Below are 21387 nucleotides of genomic sequence, written 5' to 3' on the forward strand. Positions count from 1 at the left end.
AGCAAATAAATCTGCTATGGGTAAAAGAAAAGAAAAACATTCAAAACCTGGGTTGTCTAATTTGCACACCTTTAAACTATAAGGAGCTTTTGATTCACTTTCAACAAACAAACATAAAACTTTCAACAAACAAACAAACAAACAAACAATATCTGTGAACTCAAGAGACTGAAGTCTCTTGAGTTCACAGATATTGTCAAATTTAATGAACCCGATTAGCTTGAAATAAAGTTTAGCTGTTTTAGTTAAATTTTCCTCACATTTGCTTATTTTACTAAATCCGTCGTTTGAAGAGAGGCTACAAATATGAAGGATCTTACTGTATGAATGTATCAGAAGCAGAACACAAAAAAATCCTCATATGCACCATATATGGTGTATATAACTGGACAAACCACTTAAACCAAGACACACTTGGGAAAACTTGTAGGTACCTCTGTTAATAAATGAAAAACCCACAATGGTCAATGAAATAACTTGAGTCTGACAAAAGTAATATAAACAAAACAACAAAAAAAACTTTCCATCCATCGTCTTTACACCCTTGTCCCTTAGTGGGGTCGGGAGGGTTGCTGGTGCCCATCTCCAGCTAACCTTCCAGGCGAGAGGCGGGGTCACCCTGGACAGGTCACCAGTCTGTCGCAGGGCAACACAGAGACACACAGGACACACAACCATGCACACACACACACACACGCACGCATGCACACCTAGGGGCAATTTGGAGAGGCCAATTAACCTCACAGTCATGTTTTTGGACTGAAACTGGAGTACCCGGAGAAAACCCACACATGCACAGGGAGAACATGCAAACTCCATGCAGAAAGACCGGGGCCGGGAATCGAACCCAGAACCTTCTTGCTGCAAGGCAACAGCTCTACCAACTGCACCACTGTGCAGCCCTACAAAAAAAAAAACTAAAAACTGATAAATGTAGATCCATCAATCCATCCATTCATTTTCTTGCACCTTTATCCCATTGGGGTCAGGAGGGGTGCTGGTGCCTATCTCCAGCTATCAAACGGTCGAGAGTCGCAGATAAGTCCTCTGTTTTACCAGAAATTGCAACGTTTCAATATTTCCCACTAAACCTGGTCAGAGGGCGAGGAGGCAAAACGTTTATCAGGGTCTGCTCATAACTAAGAAAATATGTACAGATATAGCGACCAAAGCCAGTTGACACAAAGCTCTCTTTGTTGTTGGCTACTTTTTCTCCGCCAAAATACCTCTGCAGCAAACATCAGAGGAAGTGGCTTCCTGTCCAAAGCTGCAGGCCAGAAGAGCAGAGATTGTATCTCAAGGCAGAGAAGAAGAAAATAATGTGGCTCTGTTTCTGCTGCTGCCAAAAGCTCGAGGCTCCTGTTGCTCCTCTGCTCAAAGGCCGATTAAGTGTGCAGAAATGCATTTTAAGCATTTCAGTTTAAAAGCAAATATGTTATCCAGGTGAAGCTGGTTATCCTCCTAAAGCCTCATTAAATTACTTTGGAAGTCTCTGGATTGTTTCTCTGGATTTTATTTCGTGACATCAGAGTAAAAGGAGAAAAATGCAAATGCATGCCACTCTTATTTTTTATCAGACAAAAGGTGGGTTATGAGAGATGGGGAAGACGTGATAAAGGTTGTTGGTCAGACTTGAATCCCAGACAGCTTGGAGGACTAAGGCTTCCATACATGTGTTGCTCTTTGCCGCTGCACCCTGCCGGGCCCCATAAAAGGATCTTAGCCACATATTTAGGTGAGGAGCATAATTACTCTGCTGCTTCTGGTTTTCAGAGCATGATTCGTGCAACTTATTGAAAGCTGTTATATCATGATATAATGATATGATATATTATTTGCAGAGTGGCTATAGAGTGACGGAGTTCTGTTTTAAACTTTCATGATGACATGGCTGAAATTCAGAGCTATAAACCCAAGCTTTCTAAAAGCAACTACACCCTTCCCTGTCTCCAGTTCTCTGGCAGATGGTTCATTATCCTGCCATCCATGTGACTCATCAGCTGAACAAGCCTAATCCAATTAAAGCAACAGTTTGTCTGTTGTCTCTCCTAAGCTTGCAGCTAGGTCAGGATATTTTTGAGTACTCCAGCTAGAGGAAGAGGTTCAGTAATTAATATTACCCAGTGATAACTTCATTTAAATCTTTTTGTTTGCTTGTTTCAGTATTAGCAAGTGTGCCTGTGTCTCATCTTGAGGTGTGCACCATGTCTATTATTAAGATCCACGCCAGAGAAATCTTTGATTCTCGTGGAAACCCCACAGTGGAGGTTGATCTTTACACTGACAAAGGTAGGCCTGCACACTTGACTTCAATACGTTTCTGTTCCTGAATTTCAGGATGTAAATTGAATTGACACTGTATTCTTATAATGATGAACTGTAATTGAACTTTGGCTGTCTTCCAATTTCTCAAACATCATTTACGTGAACTCCCCAAAGCACTTTAATTGCTTTACCAACAAACTGCTTGCAAAACTTTCAGGAGAAATTGGTAAATGTTGCCTTTGTGCTACACTGCTACACACTTTCAACCTGTAGCAGTGTTTGCAAAGAAATCTGAAAGCAATGACTGAACATCCGTCTGTTTCTGGAAACTTGTTAAGCAGCAACCTGACCTTATATAATATTGCTGCTTTTGCACACTTTATGCACATTGTATTGTCACCACCATTACCATGCAGCATCCTCCTGCTAAACTTGAATACAGTAACAGTGTGGCTCGGGTAAAAATGTAAATCTTCTGGGGGGAAAATTTAAGCTTTTTTGAGTTGTTTATTCATTGTGTTTGGTGTTCTTGTGCCTCTGGATGATTTCCAGGTCTGTTTCGGGCTGCTGTTCCCAGCGGTGCTTCTACTGGTATCTATGAAGCTCTGGAGCTGAGAGACAATGACAAGTCTCGCTTCCTGGGGAAAGGTCTGTGTGTCATTATTGTTGTTCAATGGTGGAAACAGCTTGCTGAATTTGTGCCTTTACCTAAAATTCTAACAGGCTTTATTTCCCTCATAGTTTAAAAATTTACATCTCTTTCATGTATCTGTGTGCTCCATCTCATTCATGTGGTGAATGGAGAGCAAAATATGACAGATGATCGAAGGCATAATAAACCCTCCGAACCACAGGGGGCCCCCTAGTTGCACTGTAACTGTATTTTGTACAAAAATAAATTAGTTGGTTATCAAGGAAGAATTCTTGATGTTGAAAATGTTCCACTTTATTCCATGTAGTTGGACAGTAAAGACTTTCTATCTTTTTAAAATATTTTTTTATACCTTATACCTTGGTTCTTTTACACATTCCTGCAGTGGGAATGCACCTTTAGTCAAGCTGTAGTAGTTGATGTTAGCTGGAAGGCCCCCAAATCAAATTATTTTAATATACAACATTGGATTGGCTCCAGCATCAATACAATGTGGATTTTTTTCACTCTGATTAACCTCTCTATTAGACTAAAACATTGTCACTCATAAATTTGGTGCAAATTAGGAGCATTAAAGGTGTAATGTGTTCTGTAGTTTGTCCCTGTGAGTGACTTGTGCATTATGCAGTGAAAGCATAACTAACTCCTCAATACAGGCGTCTCCCAGGCTGTCGAACACATTAATTCAACTATCGCCCCTGCACTTGTCAGTGAGGTAAGACAGCAGTTATGTTCCCAGTGTTTGATTTGTCCTCACTGATGTAAATCAGATGTGTGACACTTTCTGTTTCCTCAGGATGTTTCTGTGGTTGACCAAGAGAAAATTGACCAGATGATGATCGATTTGGACGGCACCGAGAACAAATGTAACAAACCATCTCTGTGTAACTTCACCTATAGCTATCTTCAATGTCTGCTTCAATTTTATCTGGAATCTCGTGTGCATAAAATGTGTGTAGTTTGTTGTCTTACTGCTAAGCTTTCATTAATCTTTTCCTTTATTGTAGCCAAATTTGGTGCAAACGCCATCCTCGGTGTTTCTCTGGCTGTTTGCAAAGCTGGCGCTGCAGAAAAAGACGTTCCCCTGTACCGCCACATTGCTGACCTGGCAGGTAACCCTGAAGTCATCTTGCCCGTGCCGGTGAGACTTTTCATTAAACAGCAAACGCACATTCACAGGGTTCCTCTCGTTCTGTTAACTACAGGCTTTGTGTCTCTTCTGTTTTCCGCCACCACCAGGCCTTCAATGTGATCAACGGCGGCTCTCACGCTGGTAACAAGCTCGCCATGCAGGAGTTCATGATCCTGCCCATCGGTGCCAGCACCTTCAAGGAAGCCATGCGTATCGGAGCAGAGGTTTACCACAACCTGAAAAATGTCATCAAGAAGAAATATGGACAGGATGCCACGAATGTGGGCGACGAAGGCGGCTTTGCTCCAAACATATTGGAAAACAAGGAGGGTGGGCATTCCTACTATTGATGCCATTCCAACTGGCTTTTGACAAAGTGCAACAACAGAAACATGCGACTAACATAGGTCTACATACAATTCAGTTCCCTGAAGACTTCCATGATCACATTTGTCATTTTAATAGCAAAAAGCAACAGAAAGTCACAACAGCATGTTGACAGTAAAATGTTTCATTTTTCCATATGTGCTTGCGCTGGCTGTGAATCCCTGAAGCTCTGGAGCTCCTTAAGGAGGCCATCGCTAAAGCCGGGTACACAGAGGAGGTCGTGATCGGCATGGACGTAGCTGCGTCCGAGTTTTACCGGGACGGAAAATACGACCTGGACTTCAAGTCGCCTGACGACCCGAGCCGCTACATCGCCCCAGATGAGCTGGCTGATCTCTACAGGAGCTTTGTGAAGGATTATCCAGGTTTGTAAGTTTTGACACATTGATTAGCAGGAAGAGAGTAGGACGCAATTAATTATTTAACTACAAGATGATTGAGGATAAACGGTGCCATGCAATCTGTTCATGCCCCTTGAACATTTTCTCTTTTGTCATGTTACAATTACAAACTCTATTGTGTTTAAAGGTGATTTTATGTGACACACAAATGCAAATTATCTCATAACTAGGAAATAAGGACTTCAAAAGTGTGTCATGCATTCATTTTTATCCCACTTTGCTTTGATACCCTTACAGAAAATCCACTACAACCAGACAACTTCAGAGGTTACCTGTTAAAGTTTTCTGCAGGCTGTGTAGGGGACAGTGGAAGGTGTTCTTGTTAGATCAGGTCAAATTTGAACTTTCTGGCCTACCGTGGACCCTAGCATATTTATCATTAATAATTTACCTGTTTGCTGATTTTTCTGTGGAACTTAAAATCAAATTATTTAAAGAAAACTTACCTATTTGAAGATTTTTTTTTTATTAGTGCATAAATTATTAGGAAGAGAATGCAGCTTGGGAAGCTAAAACACTTAGGCACATTACTTGACTGGTTAATTTAGAAGCCATTATATATTTTAGCAGCACTGAAACTAACTGAGGTGATTCAGCTGCATGTGACAAACAGCCTGAATTTTAACATTGAAATAGGTTTCAAAAGCTTATGGATATGGGGTGTTATTTGTACTATTACACACTATGTGTCTAATGAAAACCTGCTTAACCTTTTATTCAGTGGTGTCCATTGAGGATCCGTTTGACCAGGACGACTGGGCGGCCTGGACCAACTTCACAGAGAGTACAGACATCCAGGTTGTCGGAGACGATTTAACTGTAACGAATCCCAGCCGCATCTGCAAGGCGGTGGAGGAAAAGGCCTGCAACTGTCTGCTGCTCAAAGTCAATCAGATTGGAACAGTTACAGAGTCAATGAAGGCGTAAGTCGACATCAGTTCACCCCACAGTTACCAGTATGACGGTGACACTCCAGTGAAATGTCTCTGCGCCCTGCAGGTGTAAGATGGCCCAGGAGAGCGGCTGGGGTGTGATGGTGAGCCACCGCTCCGGGGAAACTGAGGACACCTTCATAGCCGATCTGGTGGTTGGACTATGCACAGGACAGGTAATATACAGAGCAATGTTCAGGCTTTAAATAAACATATGCAAGCAGATAATATACATGACGAACTTTCACCTTTTTGGAGTGGATAATAAATTACAGACTTGAAGCTGGTCACCAGCAGTCAATCAATGTGTCTGGGAATCAAAAACTAAATGTTTTTATCATATCCAGATCAAGACGGGGGCTCCTTGTCGTTCTGAGCGCTTGGCTAAATACAACCAGATCCTGAGGTGAGCTTTAGTTTCATTGAAAAACTTAGTGATTTCTGTCATTTTGTCAAAATAACCTATTTCACTCTCTTCTTTTGTACTAATAATTGCTTACAACTACAATAAACTATAATTAGACTGAAAACCTTCTAAATACAATACCTTGCAAAAGTGTTTGCAAGTCTCACCCACTAACTATAATTGTAGTCTCTCTGCCAGTTGGTCTGTTACATTAAACACAAAAAACACTAAATTTTACATTTGTATTTATGACACTATAAAAGTTAAAGAGCAATAAATCGTTTTTGAAAAATATTCTATTGTATCGTTTAGAATATCTAAAACTGCAGTTTGAACTGCCAGTTCAGAAATGTTTTAATGTTTGCTGAATTAAAACACTCTGCTTTTTTTCCCCCTTTCTCTGGCAGAATTGAGGAGGAGTTGGGGGACAAGGCTCAGTTTGCTGGGAAAAACTTCAGGAATCCCGTGATTGAGTGAATGAGACATTTACTGGTGAATGCAAAAATGTGTGTGAACACTTCAGTTTAACAATTAGATGTGTAGAAGTCCTTCTCTCAGTAAGTAAAAACTACCAGACCTGTCAGCCATGAGCTCTGGTGATAAAAATAATAGATCTGATTGCAGTATATTGTTTTCACAACAAACACTTGCACTTTGGAGATGAGGATAATAAAGTTTTGTTAGTGGAAAAAATACCATTAAATTATTAGTTATTTTGTGTCATTTTTCTCTTTTTGTCCTGGAGGTTTTCAATGCATGTTGGAGACCCAAATTTAAATCCCAGATTAAGACCTTTCTGTTCTTCCTGTTCATACCTGCTGTTAACTGGAGAAAACATGTTTGCTGGTGATTATTCTATGCCCTGCATGCTTTGTTTACTTATGTAAATGGAGGGAAGAAACGGTAATATATGGTAAGTCATGCTATCAAGTCACTTTTGTGAGCCTTTCTGATGTTAAAGTTGTTTTTTTTTTTTACTTAAAGGAGAGTTTTCTTAGATCTTACATCAACTTTGGTTCTTTGCATAAGAAAGTACTAAGTAGTTAAAGTTCAAACTGGAGTTGAGCACATTTTACATTGAGTTTGGTTTACATTCAGGCTGTTTTGCAGAGTGACATGATACAGCCAATCGGAGTCTCACACCAACAGTCAATCGCAGAGGTTGAAGTTCAGTGGCTGTTAGTTGTTTTGCAGACTGAGCAACCACTATGAATCTTTCTGAATGCAAAAAGTTCCCATCTGTCCTAGAGCAGGTGGTTTCTCCACAGTGGGTCAAGCCAATGCATGACAAACCCAAGCACTGCTGTAAATCCACAAATGAACGAGTGAAAAAGCAAGTCCTCATCATCTTTCTGAGCCTAATGGCATAAAAAAGTGAGAAATGTCTTAAAATCGGCAAAAGCTCAATAATTCTGGTTTTAGGACTGATATAGGTTTTGACTAAATTACATTAAGTACCAAATGAATATGATTTAACATGTCTCAGAGTTGCAGTGCTTTACAAACTATTGTCATTGTCACCGGGAGCTTATTTTCAAATCACACTAAGTCAGTGAAGGAGTGTGACAAAGCTGGAGAGAGATCGCAGCTGAATTTAGCCTATGGGATCCTCTACTGGCCAAAGAAAAAGACAGCAATAAGAAAAAAAAAATATATACTAAAGAAAATAACCACGTCATATTTATTCATCTATGCGTGATGAATAAACCCAGCTCGTAGGCCATAAAAAATATTGTCAGGAAACACGATGGGTTGTTCCCAGTCAGGTTGATTATCCTGCTTATCAGGACCTGCAAGGCAGCATTTAAGAAAACAAAAACAAGTCTGGCTGAAAAAGAAAGGGAGATTACAACAGCCAGTGTGCTTAAAAAGATCCATACCACCTGGTATAGTAGAGTTAAGAGTTCATGGACTCCAATGTTAATACTAGTTGTGCCCTCCACAAGTTTGAAATAATAAAAAAAAAACAAAAGGCTGGTTATGAAAAGAGTATTTTGTGCTGTGCCTAACTTTTTTTTGTCTCAAGTTTGCCCTAATTAAATACCATCTGTCAACCAGCTTTGGTGCAAGGCCAAATTAGACCCATAATTTATTCGGGAGGCCATAGAAAATCTGTCCTGGGGTCACAATGGACCCCACGGACCGCAGTTTGGACACCTCTAACAAATTTTGCGCATTTTAAATATTTATGGGTGTTCCCAAACTTTACAATTCAAATAAGTTTTAATGCTCATTTGCCTTTTTTTTGGTTTTAATATAAATGCTTCTTTTTGAAAACCAACAAAGGGTAATAAGATGCTAGCAGCAGTTCTTACATTATTAAGAAGGCAGTCGTATTCGCGATAGGAATGTCTTGCATAACAGTGTTGATGACCGCAACAGTGCACACACAGTATGATAAGCTGTTAAGATTCATGGCTGACTGTGCAGCAACAGCAGCAGTAAGTGTTGATGAAGCCCAGCGTGTCTGCAGCACATGCTCAGTAATGTACATCCAGATAAAATGTGAACGCTACGCTGTGGCTGTTGAGGTCACTGCACTGAAAAAATAGAGCGAGTCTCTACACTACACCGCCTCCATTTTGAATAGCCATGTAATAGGGGATTCGCACAGTTGGTGTGTGTATGTGTGTGTGTGTGTGTCTCGCCCACTGTGCTGCGTAGTGTCAACAAGCCACAACCAACCAAACATCCGTCGACATGGACGACCTGTTCAGTCCGCGCAGGTAACTTCAATAACTTGTCATTCGCGTTGCGTTTGTGGTCAGTGTGTGTTAAATGCTTCTTTTTGTGTCCGGCGGCGTTACTTTGAGGGCCGTTCGTGTTTAATAGCCGGAGTGTCAGTGGTCACGAAGTTCGTGTGTGGCTAACAAGCTAGATGTTACCTCGTTAGCAGCTAGCGGCTCCCGCTGGGAAAACGCCTCTTTGCTCGCTTTAATGTGGCTAACACTTATATCCCGAGGCATAATTTAAATTATTCTGTTACTAAACACTTGTTTTAACATTTAGTGAACCAGCTGTTTAATTCACCCTGAGGCTAAGCGCCTATCTGTGCAGCTCGTTGCTAATGTACATTAACGTCTTATGGATGCTAACCTTTATGGTTTATTACCGATAGCACACTTAAGCTGCCGTTTTTTTTTTTTTTTTTTTTACTAAACAGGTAGACGCAGCGTGCTTTACTGCCAACTTGTTAAGATCTGCGAACAGCACACACTGTTCTCGTAATGGTGACCGTAAAAATTAGCAGCTTATGCGTGATTGATTGACAGTGTTTTGCAGCCGCTGTGGAGTCGGATTTCATTCATGTAATAGAAGAAACTGTGAGCTGAGATTGGATCCCAGGAGCGAGGGGCGGGATGATGATCTGTAGCTGAAATCAGTGCCAGGCGATCGGAGGAAAGCCTCAGATGATACAGGAGGCATATTAGATCATACTGTTTGTCTGCATATACTGTATAATAATTGACTGTACTGTAACATATCAGGTAGATATGCTTTCACTCAGTTTCATTTACATAGAAATCCTTTTATATACTTCAAAATGCTGTTATAAGTTGCATTTTGTTTTATTTCAGGAGCCTGAACAGCACACAAGGTGAAATAAGAGTGGGACCAAGTCACCAGGTGAATTTAATTAAACTGTAAATGCTTATTCAGTGGTTATAAGAAAATGATTTAAAGTATTTCAGGTGTAAGTTTATTTAAAAATAGCCTTTGAGGCCTCCAGGTGCATTCATTAATGTTGAAAAGCTTTAAAAGCAGCAATCTGCTCAGATTTTATCACTGACATGTATCATACTGTACATTGCAAAAACTGGACCCCCCCCCCACCACCACCACCACCACATTTTGTAACATTACAACCATAAACTGTTGCATATTTTGTTGGGCAGACCACAAAGGAAGTGGATTTTCAATCATTTTTCACAAATAAATCTAAAAAGTGTGGAGTGCATTTGTATGCCGCCCCTTCTTGAGTCAGTCTTTTGCACATTTACTTTTCCGTGCAATTACAGCAGCAAGTCTTTTGGGTTGTGTCTCTTGCAGCTTTGCACATGTCAAACTTTTGCCCTTTTTTTTCTTTGCAAAATAATATCAGATTATTTGGAGATCATCCATATATGAACAACAATTTTTAAGTTTACTAACATTTTCTCAAATTGATTTAGGTCAGAACGTATTCATGCAGACATGAAAATGTTTTGACATTGTGGCTCTGGCTGTATATCCGGGTCTGTTGTCATGTTGTCTTACTTTCCGGAGGTTTCCATTAGGATTGCCTGGCATTTGGCTCAATCCATTTCCCTTTCCCTTCAGAAGTAATAATAAAAAAATATCTTAACAGCATGATGCCTCCATTACCATGTTTCACAGTGTGTTCAGGATGATGACCAGTGTTAGTTTTTCATAACTCATAACATTATGCATGTGTGCCAAAAAGTTGGCTTCACTCTTGCACATTTTTGCTTTTGTTTCCTTACTTGTTTTATGGTAAACATGACTTCCTGTGGTTTTCTTTGAACACTGTCATTCTTCTTGCCACACTTCCATTAAGACATGGTTTGTGCAATGAAAGATTAGTAGTTGCTCTGTCAACAGATCTTCCCACCTGAGCTGTGTATCCCTGCAGATTCTCCAGTGCTTCTCTTATTAACGATGTGCTTTAAATGATATTGATACATTTGCACCACAAGGCAGCTACCATAAATATCTTCAGCATCTTATGGAATCTATTATCCATTGTGAAACCCATTATACAACACATTGTAGCAGCCGCTATCGCTGCTCCCTCCCAATAAGAACATGCTAGGTTCCAGTCTCAGCTGGGGTTTTGGTGTTTTGAGTTTGCATTTTCTTCTAAGTACTTCCATGGCTTCCTCTGAGCACTTTGGTGCTGACCCTTATCTATGGCCATGAGGAATGGTTAATGACTGAAAGAGCTGGACACAAGCGAGTGTAATTAGCTTCTTTTGTATCATTTTTATTCATTACAGTCGGACACAATCTCGGAATATGTTCCAGTAACACCTTCCCGAGTTTTCTGTTTGTTGTTGAAACGTCAAATAATGTTGGTTTTTTAGTTTTATTTGCTTAGAAGTGTCGGAGCTCTTTCAGTTCGCTCTTGGTTTGTCCTGCAGGCCAAGCTCCCAGAGCTGCAGCCGCGTCCAGCACCTAGTGCACAGACCCAGACGGACAATGAGGAGCTCATGTGGACACCTGGAGTCAATGACTGTGACCTTCTCATGTACCTGAGAGCAGCCAGGTCAGTCGCCCTTTTAGTGCATTATGTTCAACGTAATTCTGGAAACATACATCTTTGTTTCCAAAGCACATTAAACTATAAGCTTATTAATTAAAAGATATTCTCAATAACGCATTTCACACAATATTTCATGACTCTGGCCCTTTTTTAGGAGCATGGCAGCGTTTGCAGGGATGTGTGATGGTGGATCCACAGAGGATGGATGTTTGGCAGCTTCCCGTGACGATACCACGCTGAACGCTCTCAACATGGTGCAGAGCAAAATTTGTATTGTGTTACTTTGAGTAAATTATGTGATTTCAGTGCAGATATGCAAAAAAATATGTTGACATTTTTCCCATCTCTATTTTAGCTCCATGCAAGCCATTATGATGCAGCCAAAGCTCTGCAGCGTCTGGTCAAGAGGCCTCTGCCCAAACTGATTGAAAAATGCTGGTCAGAAGATGATGTGGTGAGACAACTTTTTGAAATGGTTCAATTCAAAAGATTTTCTTGCAGTGAGAAAGTCTTGGGCTTGAATCCCAGCCTGGAGACTTTTTTCATGGAGCGTACTTGTTCTCCATGTGCATGCATGGGTTCTCTCTGGGTCCTCCAGTTTCCTAACTCTGCCAAAAAACACGACTGTGAGGTTGATAGATCTGAAGTGTGCGTGCGTGCGTGCGTGCGTGCGTGTGTGTGTGCGCATGGTTGCTTGTCCTTTGTTTCTCTGTGTGTCCCCTTGATGGACTGGCGTCCGGTCCAAGCTAAAGCCTGGCTCTCACCCAAGATAGGCACCAGCCTTCCTTCAACCCTATAGACATTTGATAAACTATTAATTAATCAATCTTAATTAAGATACTTTCTAAGTAATTCATTGAGGAAATTGATTAAATTTCTAATTTTTTCCTGTTTGTCTTTCAGAAACGCTTCATCAAAGGTCTGAGGCAGTACGGAAAGAATTTCTTTCGCATCCGGAAAGACTTTCTCCCCAGCAAGAAGACTGTAAGTGTGTGGTTTTGATTAGTTTCTTGGCATATATCACATGTTTTCCCTTTGTTACTGATATGCGAATAACGATTACAATGTTTTAATAATAATCATGTTTGTCATCAGGGAGAGTTGATCACATTTTATTACCACTGGAAGAAAACCCCAGAGGCCGCCGGGACCAGAGCTTATCGACAGCAACGCCGGCAGCCGTCCTCTCGCAAAGCGAAAACTCGATCTGCAGCGGCTACTGTCAACCCTCCATCTCGAAACTATTCAGGTCAGTTTTACTTTTGATTTTATTGTGCTGGTGAGAAGTTTGCATACATCAATCACAGGGACACATTTTCAAGACAGATTTGACTGTTGGTTGTTTTTTTATTTCTTGTATTAAATAACTTAGTTTTTGTTTTTATATCTCTTGTTGATTTTCTCTAATCCTCACAGTCAAAACATACACAAAGGCTCGAGCAAGAAAAAAATGATCTTGTTAATGGCTGCAAAAAGTGTTTTTCTCTCCAATTTAGTTTGGAAATGTAAACTGCATATTGAAGAGGGTGTGTGCCCATATATCTGGAGCTATAAAGTTAAGTTTGAACATTTTTAGAGAAAATTTACCATAACTTGATACTAGTTAACTAAATTGTATTTTACAACCCTCATTAAAGTTATTTGCCATATCATCATATATCACACTGCTCAAAGGTGTTTTTAAAAAGCTCAAAACCAGCGATATTGAAGTCTGCAATCAGAGTACGCACTCTTCTCACCTGTTTTTTTATTTGATGCTTCCTATTGAATGGAGAGGAACAAATTTGATCACAAAATGTTCCTGAATTTACACACGTGACGCTTTGCCTCTGCAGTTGAGGCCAGTTCTGCCAGCGAGGATGATGTCGATAGTGAAGACAGCGAACAGGAAGCAAAGAGCTGCAGCCACTGTGGAACAACAAGTAGGTTCTTCAGCAGAAGGAAAAAGCTGTAACCAGCTTCTGAAACTTGCATCTAAAGTCATTGTTTATCGAACAGCTTCTAAGGATTGGCACCAGGTCGGGAGAGACAACTCTCTGCTCTGCACGACTTGCCGCACGTACGAAAACAAACACGGATGTCTGCCTCCTGCTTCTAAATCTGGGAACGCTTCCTTTATGTTCAAACCTGTGAAAGTGGAAGAAGAGGTGAACAGCAAGCATGGCATGAGGACTCGACAGAGCAGAGCACCTGTAAGCTCTTGTCTTCATATTGAATCACTACCACAAATGAAGCCCAGCACAATTTAGGCTTTATAACAAATATTTTTAATGCAGGAAAAACAACATTTTACAAGTGATCTGGCTTCAGCTGTTGTTGTGTTTTAATAATACTGTTGGTTGTGTTTTAAAGCAGCTGACGTCGTTAAGAAGTGGCCTCAGGAGGTTCACCGGCTCTCCGAACACAGAGGATTCACAGCCCGGTAACCAGACCGGAGGAATCTCTAGTTCCTTAAGATCCTGCGCGGATCATAAAAATGACTCCACAAAAAAAATAAACAAGGTGAGCATCGTGTTGTCATAACCAAATGATGCACTTATCCATACATCACCTTCTCAAAAGAGAAATAAGCTGTTCTTTTTTTTTTTTTTTTGCAAAACTTGTATTATTGTGTTTTTAAATAAGGTTACAGGTTGCTTAGGTACTTCTTTAATCTGAGAGGGGATGCTTTATGAGAGTAAACTAGCAGTAAAGACTTTTTGATAACACTGGTGTAATTATGTGTAATTTTGCTTTTTGTGCAGAAGATAAAAGAGGAGGTAACGGCGCCAAAGACGGCAAAACGTGTGCGGGAAAGTCCTGCTCTGGAGTCTGATGAACCTGAAAAGATGACACCTAAAAGGCCAAAGACACAGGTAAAAGACTTCCACAAGTAAATTCTGCAGGTCACAGAACACACCAGATCAAGGTACTTCACACTTTAAATTCATTCTCTTAACTACAGGAAGCAAAGAGACAGTTACAGGCTCAGTGGAATAGCCTGAATCTGTAGTTCAATCAGATAAAAGCAGAAAGTCGTTCAGTTTAACTACTGATAAGAAATTACACTATCACGACAAATTGATGTCTTCACAGCTCCCTTTGATGCATATCAGGGGGATTTATGTTTGAGTGATTAATTTAATTTTCTCACCACAATTTTCCCCATTCCATCATCAGCAGAACAAATTATGCGAGGCTGGAGATCAGCTTCAGGGAATTTAATTTCAGGATTTTTCAGGTCTGGATGAGCATGGGAACAGAAAATAAGAGGATGTAAAAAACATTTATATATTAACACATTATTCCCTACTCCACTGTCTAAATATTACAACCTTTCATGTACTATTGCATCTGATTGGTTGATCAGAACAACGCCTTCCCTTGAAGCTGTTGGATGAGAGAAGATATTTTAACCTTACATGGACTTTTGCTTTGGTGTTTTGTTCTCTGATATGAATCAAGTTTTTGTTCTTGAAGGATCCACGAGGCGGGTCCCGGTCAGAGGGAGAGGTAGAGGAGGAAAGTTCTTCAGAGAGCCGCAGCGCTCAGGACGACGGCAGTGACACCAAAGACATCGACCAGGACAACCGCAGCTCCTCTCCCAGCATCCCCAGCCCTCAGCAGGGCAACGAGAGCGACTCAGACTCCTCTGCCCAGCCTAGCGGGGCCCCAGCCGAGGCAGGTGCTGCGACTCCGACGGACGCGCCGGTCCTCCAAGCCGTCCCCTCTCAGGACCCTCCCATTCCTCCTCAACCGTCACAAAGCCTAGCCTCCGCTGACCCGGCTCAGAGCCCCTCTTCATCCTCCCCAGACCCTCCACAGGGTGGAGCTGCTCAATCCCCTGCCACGGCCGGCTCAGGTTGCCGAGCAACGCCGGTCTCTGGTCCAAGGCCGCAGCCAGCAGCGCTGGGTCTGGACACCCCTCTCGCTCCTGCGCCTCACTTCTCACCTGCTCTCGGCTCCACACAGCCGAACGGTTCCCCCCCTCACACCCCGCCGCGCTCTGTGCCCTTCTTTAGGGATGTTCAGCTGCCGCACCCACCTCAAGTCAAACCCCCTCCTACAACCCCAATCCCACCGTCACACAAACAGCTGCCTCACCCATCTGCAGCACCTTTCCCCCAGATGCCCTCTAATCTCCCACCACCCCCTGCTCTGAAGCCCCTCAACTCTCTCCCCAACCAACACCCTCCAGGCGCCCCTCCCCCTCCTCTGCAGCTCATGCCTCATCCTTTGCCTCCACATTCAGCTCCATCCCAACTTCCAGTGTCGTCTCAGGTGCAGAGCCACCCTGGGAAAAGTGGGACCTCGTCCCTCCCAGCGGCTCCAGCTCCGCTCCCTCTCACATCCTCCACTGCCGGCCCCGTTCCGACCCTGCAGCCATCCTTCCCACCCAGACCCTCTCCAAACTCTGCTGCCGGAGGATCACAAGTTCAGATTAAAGAAGAGCCGCTGGATGAGGTCGAGGAGCCGGAGAGCCCGCCGTCTCCTCCAAGGAGTCCCTCACCAGAGCCCACTGTTGTCAACATGGCGAGCCACGCCAGTCAGTCTGCAAGGTATGTTTAGAGTTCCGTAAACTGAGAAGAATAATGCAGCTTTGTCTCATGAAATACCAATAAAATACATTAAAAAATGTGGGGGAAAACTGTTGCAGGCATTATAAGGCAATCTATTATGTATATTTGAACAGTTAATCCTATCCTAACATGTTAGGATGTTCATTACATCATTGTTTTTGCCAAATGTGGTTGAGCTCTGCTTGGGTTGCTAGGTGATGGCACAGTGCTCATCGAATGTGACTTAACAAATGAGTTTACTCAATTTTCAGACACCAAATTGCATTAATTTATTGCCAAAAAATTGCTGGTTGCTGCTTTCAGAAACAGTTGAGACCCAAATGGAAGTACAAACATACAAAATGTGAATTTTGTATAATAGGTCTTCTTTAATGCTTTAGAAAAATATATTGATGCTGTGTGCTCATTAAATATTCTTGTTCCTTTGTCTTGCAGGTTTATAAAACACTTGAATCGAGGCTACAACTCCTGTGCGAGGACGGACCTTTTCTTTACTCCGCTGTCTTCCTCCAAGCTGGCCAAGAAACGGGAGGAGGCTGTAGAAAGGACGAGGAGGGAGGCTGAGCTCAGCGCGCGGCAGGAACGTGAGCGAGAGAAAGACAGAGAGCGGGAGAGAGAGACTGATAGGAACTCTGTAAGTTATGGTCACGCAGTGTGGAAATGCGACCTAACTCCATTTAAATTTTTTTTTTCGCTTGTATGCGACCTGTATTTGGCTTTTTCACCACAATCTGACCGGTACAATTCCAATTTTTTACCCCCAAAAATTCCGACCTATGCTATTTTCATACTTGGTACTAATTCGAATATGCATCCAATTGTTTTCAAAACGTCTGAATGGTCATGTTGCATTTTATCCAACTTTTTTGTTACTGATGTGAGACTGGCGTCATAATTCTGCACCAGATAAAGCCAGAAGCAGGGCGTAAACAATGGCTGAAAATCACTGTCAGTGAAGTGTATAACATCACAATCTCACCACTACTGACTCTGGCTGCACATCAGACCAGCCTTCCCTACAGAACTTAATGCTTCACAAAAGGCAATTGCTATTAGTTCTTTCTTTTTATTAACTCCCGTCAACTTATGATCTTGTGATGATACTGTCGGCTCCTGTTGCTGAATAAACATTAAAATTGTTCTTCTTTGCGTTTGCGGGTGACTTTGAGAACGTAAACGCACAGAAGTCTCATTGCTGTCGGGTTTAATTAGTAGTATAAACATTTCTCTGACTGTATTTTATTTTATTTGTTTTCAGAGGGCGTCCAGCTCTTCCCATGACAGTCGCCTGAGTGAAGTGCAGATGACGGCTCAGATCCACGGCCGGCCCTCCTTTGACCAGCCCCCCACCACTGTAGCGGCCGTGCCCCCGTACATCGGCCCCGACACGCCGGCCATGCGCAGCCTGAACGACTATGCTCGGCCCCACGTCATGTCCCCCTCCAACCGCAACCATCCGTTCTACGTCTCGCTGAGCCCAGGCGACCCCCTGCTGGCCTATCACATGCCCGGCCTGTACAGCACGGACCCTGGCCTCCGAGAGCGGGAGCTCAGGAACTTCAGGGAGCGGGAGCTGCGCGAACGAATGAAGCCCGGCTTCGAAGTCAAACACCCAGACCTGGAAGCCCTTCACCCGTCAGCCAACCACCTTGAGCACTTTGCTAGACACGGGGCGCTGGCTCTGCCCCACATACCCGGGCCGTCCCACCCTTTTGCCCCCTTCCATCCGGGGCTGAGCCACCTGGAGCGCGAGAGGCTGGCGCTGGCTGGGCCTCAGATGCGCCCAGAGCTGAGTTACGCTGAGAGGCTGACTGCGGAGCGGCTTCACGCTGAGAGGATGGCCTCTGTGGCGACTGATCCAGCCGCCCGGCTGCAAATGCTCAACGTCACCCCTCATCATCACCAGCACTCTCACATTCATTCCCACCTGCACCTCCACCAGCAGGACCCCCTCGGTCAAGGTGAGGTCGAGTTGTTGGCACTTTTTCTCTCCGAAGGTTTGAAACTTAGTTCTTTTAATTTGTGACCATCATTCAGGTTCAAGTCCTCATCCTCTGGTCGACCCGCTGGCCGCCGGACCACGTTTGGCTCGATTCCCCTTCCCTGCTGGTCCAATCCCAAACCCCTTACTCGCCGATCTCCCTCATGATCATGAGATGCTGCGCCATCCACTGTTTGGTTCGTAATTTCACTTCCTTCTGCAGCCCTTGCTCTGCTGGTTTTAATTAGTGTTTTTTGTTGTGTTTTTTTTTTTTTGTTTCTTTTTCCAGGAGCTGCATATCCTCGAGAGCTTCAGGGACCGATTCCTCACATGTCTGCCTCACATCAGCTCCAGGCCATGCATGCTCAGTCTGCAGAGCTGCAGCGGATGGCAATGGAGCAGCAGTGGCATCACCTGCACGGAGGCCCTCTGCCAAGTCAGGAAGATTATTACAGGTGAGCATTTTCAAACAGATTTTATACCATCAAAAATCCACTTACTTAACAGATACATCTCACTAAATGAGAATACGATTCTTTATTCATGTAATTTAATTCAACAAGTGAAACTCAAAGCCTAAATATAGATTAATTGCATGCTGAGGTTTGAATTATGACTTTTAGTTTCTCAGAAAATATGTTGTAGTCATTTTATGGTCTACGCAATCATGAAAACGGCTACGCAATCATGAACAACGTCAATTGTTCAGTTCTTGATTCCTCCATATGCTGAATATGGAGGAATATTTAATGATTAATCTATTTAAAAAATTAACACATTCTACAGATAAAAAAAAAAAACGAGAAATATTTTCTTGCATAAAATGCAATATGGATGCATCTGCAGAAACAAAAGGTACTTCTAACATCAAGATGTGAAAACCTCAGCCGTTTCTGCTTCAGTCTAGGGCTGATCTGTCGACTCTTTTGATTAACCTATCAATAATTAGACAGCAAAAGTTGCTTATTGGACATTTTTCTTTTACAGAGTTTGAACCAGGTAAAGCTAAAGGGTTTATTTTCTCAAGTGCAAAATGCATATATTTTTGTTTAGTTTTAACTTAATTACTGCTCTTAGTGTTGTTCCTACTGCAAATGGCCCTTTTTGAGGTTGTATACTCCAGTAAACAAGTAATTGATTACTAAATTAGTTGACAATTACTTCAATAATCAATTCTTCATGGTTAATTTGATTAATCGTTTCAGCTCTACTTCAAATATCACCCAAGGTTTTCCCCAGAAAACTTGCTAAGCTCGGTGTTTGGGCGTTAGGGCAGTCATTCATCCAGCTGCTTGTCGTGTTTTTGAGTTAAAAATGTTTTAAAGTTGACAGAAAATTTTAAAATATCACTTAATAATTATTTTAATGAAAGATTGGAAGGTTAATACTGAACACCAACTGTAAAGTCTTAAAAAATACAAACATATTGAAAAGACTTGCATAAATAAGCAATGCTTAGCCTGGTGGGGGCACAAGTAAAGCCTGGTGGCCCACCAGGCTTATAATACACTGATCACCTTTAATTTGGATATACTCTACTTTTGTACAAGTACCAGAGTAAGACAAACAGATCTTCAGGCTAGTGTTTATGTTATCTTTGTTTTTGTCTCAGTTTGAATCATATTGGAATGATTTTCAGTAAATTGTGACTCTGTTTTTAACTTTTGAAGCCGCCTGAAGAAAGAAGGTGACAAGCCGTCTTGAGGTGGTGCATGCTCTGAGCTCCTACAGATCAATACTGTGTACTTTTAACACTCTAAATGTATTTTTTGTGTGCTGTCTTCTGTTTGTTTGTGTTGATAAATTTTAGAAAAATAGTGGTGGAACTCAAAGTGTGTTTCGTGTTCTGCGCATCATGAAACCCTGAGATTTTCCTTAACTAATACGCTAGTTTTATCATCCAATTAATGAACAGTCCCACCAACTGGGACTTAAAGTGACAGGTTTCCTCTCTAACCAACTATTAAACTGTTTCTTATGCAGTCATATGAGTTTGCTAAAGAACGATGAAAACAGACCGATTTTGGTGTTGACTTTAAATATGTTTATCATTTCTAATAGAGTTCCTGTACAGAATAATGTTTAAATCTGTGTGTGTATGATAGATATGACCTAGCATGACTCACCCTTCAGTTTTTCCACTGAGATAGTAGAACGAAGTTGTATTGTGTTGGTAGGCTTTAAAAGCACCGTAGGGGACTGGATTTAATCCTAAATAAGATGAAATGTATCTTTAAATCCTAAATTTTTATATATCAATATATCTTTTCACAGTATAACCGAAGCTCATTTTTGAGAATGTAAATACTACATGTTCACAGTAATCTATATGACTGAGTATTATTGATATATCAGTAGATGTAAACACTTGATTCAGCATGAGAACAATACAATCCTAAGGTAGTGTTATAAGGTGTGCTAAATACTTGGACCATAATCTGCCTGTCTGTTTACTGACAGGAAGTTTTATTAGGAGAATCTATTTACATTGTTTTCCTGAAAATGTAACAGCTGGATAGAAACTAAATCTTAAACATTTGGGTGGAGTTTTTCTAAAAATAAACAAACAAAAAAAAATACTGCCTAAATTCAGTATTTATGTGATATATATCAATCTGTATCCATACCATATTTATTTCAATAAATATTTCTCCAATGATACAATTTTCTTGTCATTTTTGTCATTAATGATGCTTATAAAGTTAATTTGTTTGAGCTTTGATATATTTTTTTATTGGGTGAATATGGCATATAATTAATAAAGGTTTTAAAACTCCAGGTTTTATAATGTTGTTTAATGAGACCACAATAAATTCTCGCGTCACATTTTCCACCTTTATAGTGTAATTTATATCTACCGTTTAACTGAAAAACAAATCAGTTAAATGGCAAATGTAAACAAGTAACAAAATAATTGCATGCCTGCTGTTATGAAAAGTTTCAGCATTCAGTCTTTTATCAGCATTTTTACATCAACTTAACCCTCTGTGAGGACATCTCTTGTTCATGGCACATATTAACTATCGGATTTAAAATCTACTTATAAAATAAAACATCTGACTTCTTCAGATGTGAAGCATGATCAGTAGATTTAATGTTCACAAAAAGCAAAAATAACTCAAAAACGAGGTGCCGCCATCTACAATTTGTAACTCAATAATTTCATCCACCCCAACAAAACCCTCGTTTCTCCTAAAGAAAATAACCCCACACCATGATGCCGTCACCACCGTGTTTTACTGCAAGCATATTGAATTGGTGACGCACAATGTTTTAGTGGACTAAAGGTTCAAATGTGGCTTCATCAGATACCAAATTATTCCACAGTAGGTGTGTCCAAGTCCAGAGCTACTGTCCTGCATCCTTCAGGTACATCCTTGCTTCAACACACCTGAATCAAATCATTGAA

The 21387-nt window shown here is 41.4% G+C and overlaps 2 protein-coding genes across 5 annotated transcripts; both read left to right on the forward strand.

The window, feature by feature from the left end:
- The first annotated feature begins 1988 nt into the window (after positions 1-1988).
- Positions 1989-6898, forward strand: eno1b (enolase 1b, (alpha)). 2 transcript variants are annotated; one of them, XM_008410575.2, is made up of 12 exons: positions 1989-2101; positions 2196-2289; positions 2818-2913; positions 3574-3632; positions 3714-3783; positions 3925-4058; positions 4157-4379; positions 4604-4801; positions 5559-5760; positions 5837-5945; positions 6117-6175; positions 6583-6898. In XM_008410575.2, exons 2-12 carry the CDS (start codon positions 2205-2207, stop codon positions 6650-6652), a joined length of 1305 nt encoding a protein of 434 aa, XP_008408797.2. In that variant the 5' UTR covers positions 1989-2101; positions 2196-2204; the 3' UTR covers positions 6653-6898. The 2 variants fall into 2 exon arrangements, with proteins under 2 accessions (XP_008408797.2, XP_081463236.1); XM_081607110.1 differs by having other exon boundaries at positions 2046-2064.
- Positions 6899-8668: 1770 nt separating this feature from the next.
- rereb (arginine-glutamic acid dipeptide (RE) repeats b) lies at positions 8669-20642 on the forward strand. 3 transcript variants are annotated; one of them, XM_081607107.1, is made up of 18 exons: positions 8672-8901; positions 9448-9663; positions 9754-9802; positions 11317-11441; positions 11593-11692; positions 11794-11892; positions 12342-12422; positions 12534-12687; positions 13274-13360; positions 13437-13630; positions 13791-13940; positions 14183-14293; positions 14898-15976; positions 16433-16631; positions 17256-17958; positions 18035-18175; positions 18268-18433; positions 19649-20642. In XM_081607107.1, exons 4-18 carry the CDS (start codon positions 11386-11388, stop codon positions 19680-19682), a joined length of 3354 nt encoding a protein of 1117 aa, XP_081463233.1. In that variant the 5' UTR covers positions 8672-8901; positions 9448-9663; positions 9754-9802; positions 11317-11385; the 3' UTR covers positions 19683-20642. The 3 variants fall into 3 exon arrangements, with proteins under 3 accessions (XP_081463232.1, XP_081463233.1, XP_081463231.1); XM_081607106.1 differs by lacking the exon at positions 9448-9663 and having other exon boundaries at positions 8669-8901; positions 13794-13940; XM_081607105.1 differs by lacking the exon at positions 9448-9663.
- The last annotated feature ends 745 nt before the right edge of the window (positions 20643-21387 follow it).

This window comes from Poecilia reticulata, chromosome 5, assembly GCF_904066995.2.
Source record: "Poecilia reticulata chromosome 5, P_reticulata-male-v2, whole genome shotgun sequence".
NCBI classification, from domain to species: domain Eukaryota; kingdom Metazoa; phylum Chordata; class Actinopteri; order Cyprinodontiformes; family Poeciliidae; genus Poecilia; species Poecilia reticulata.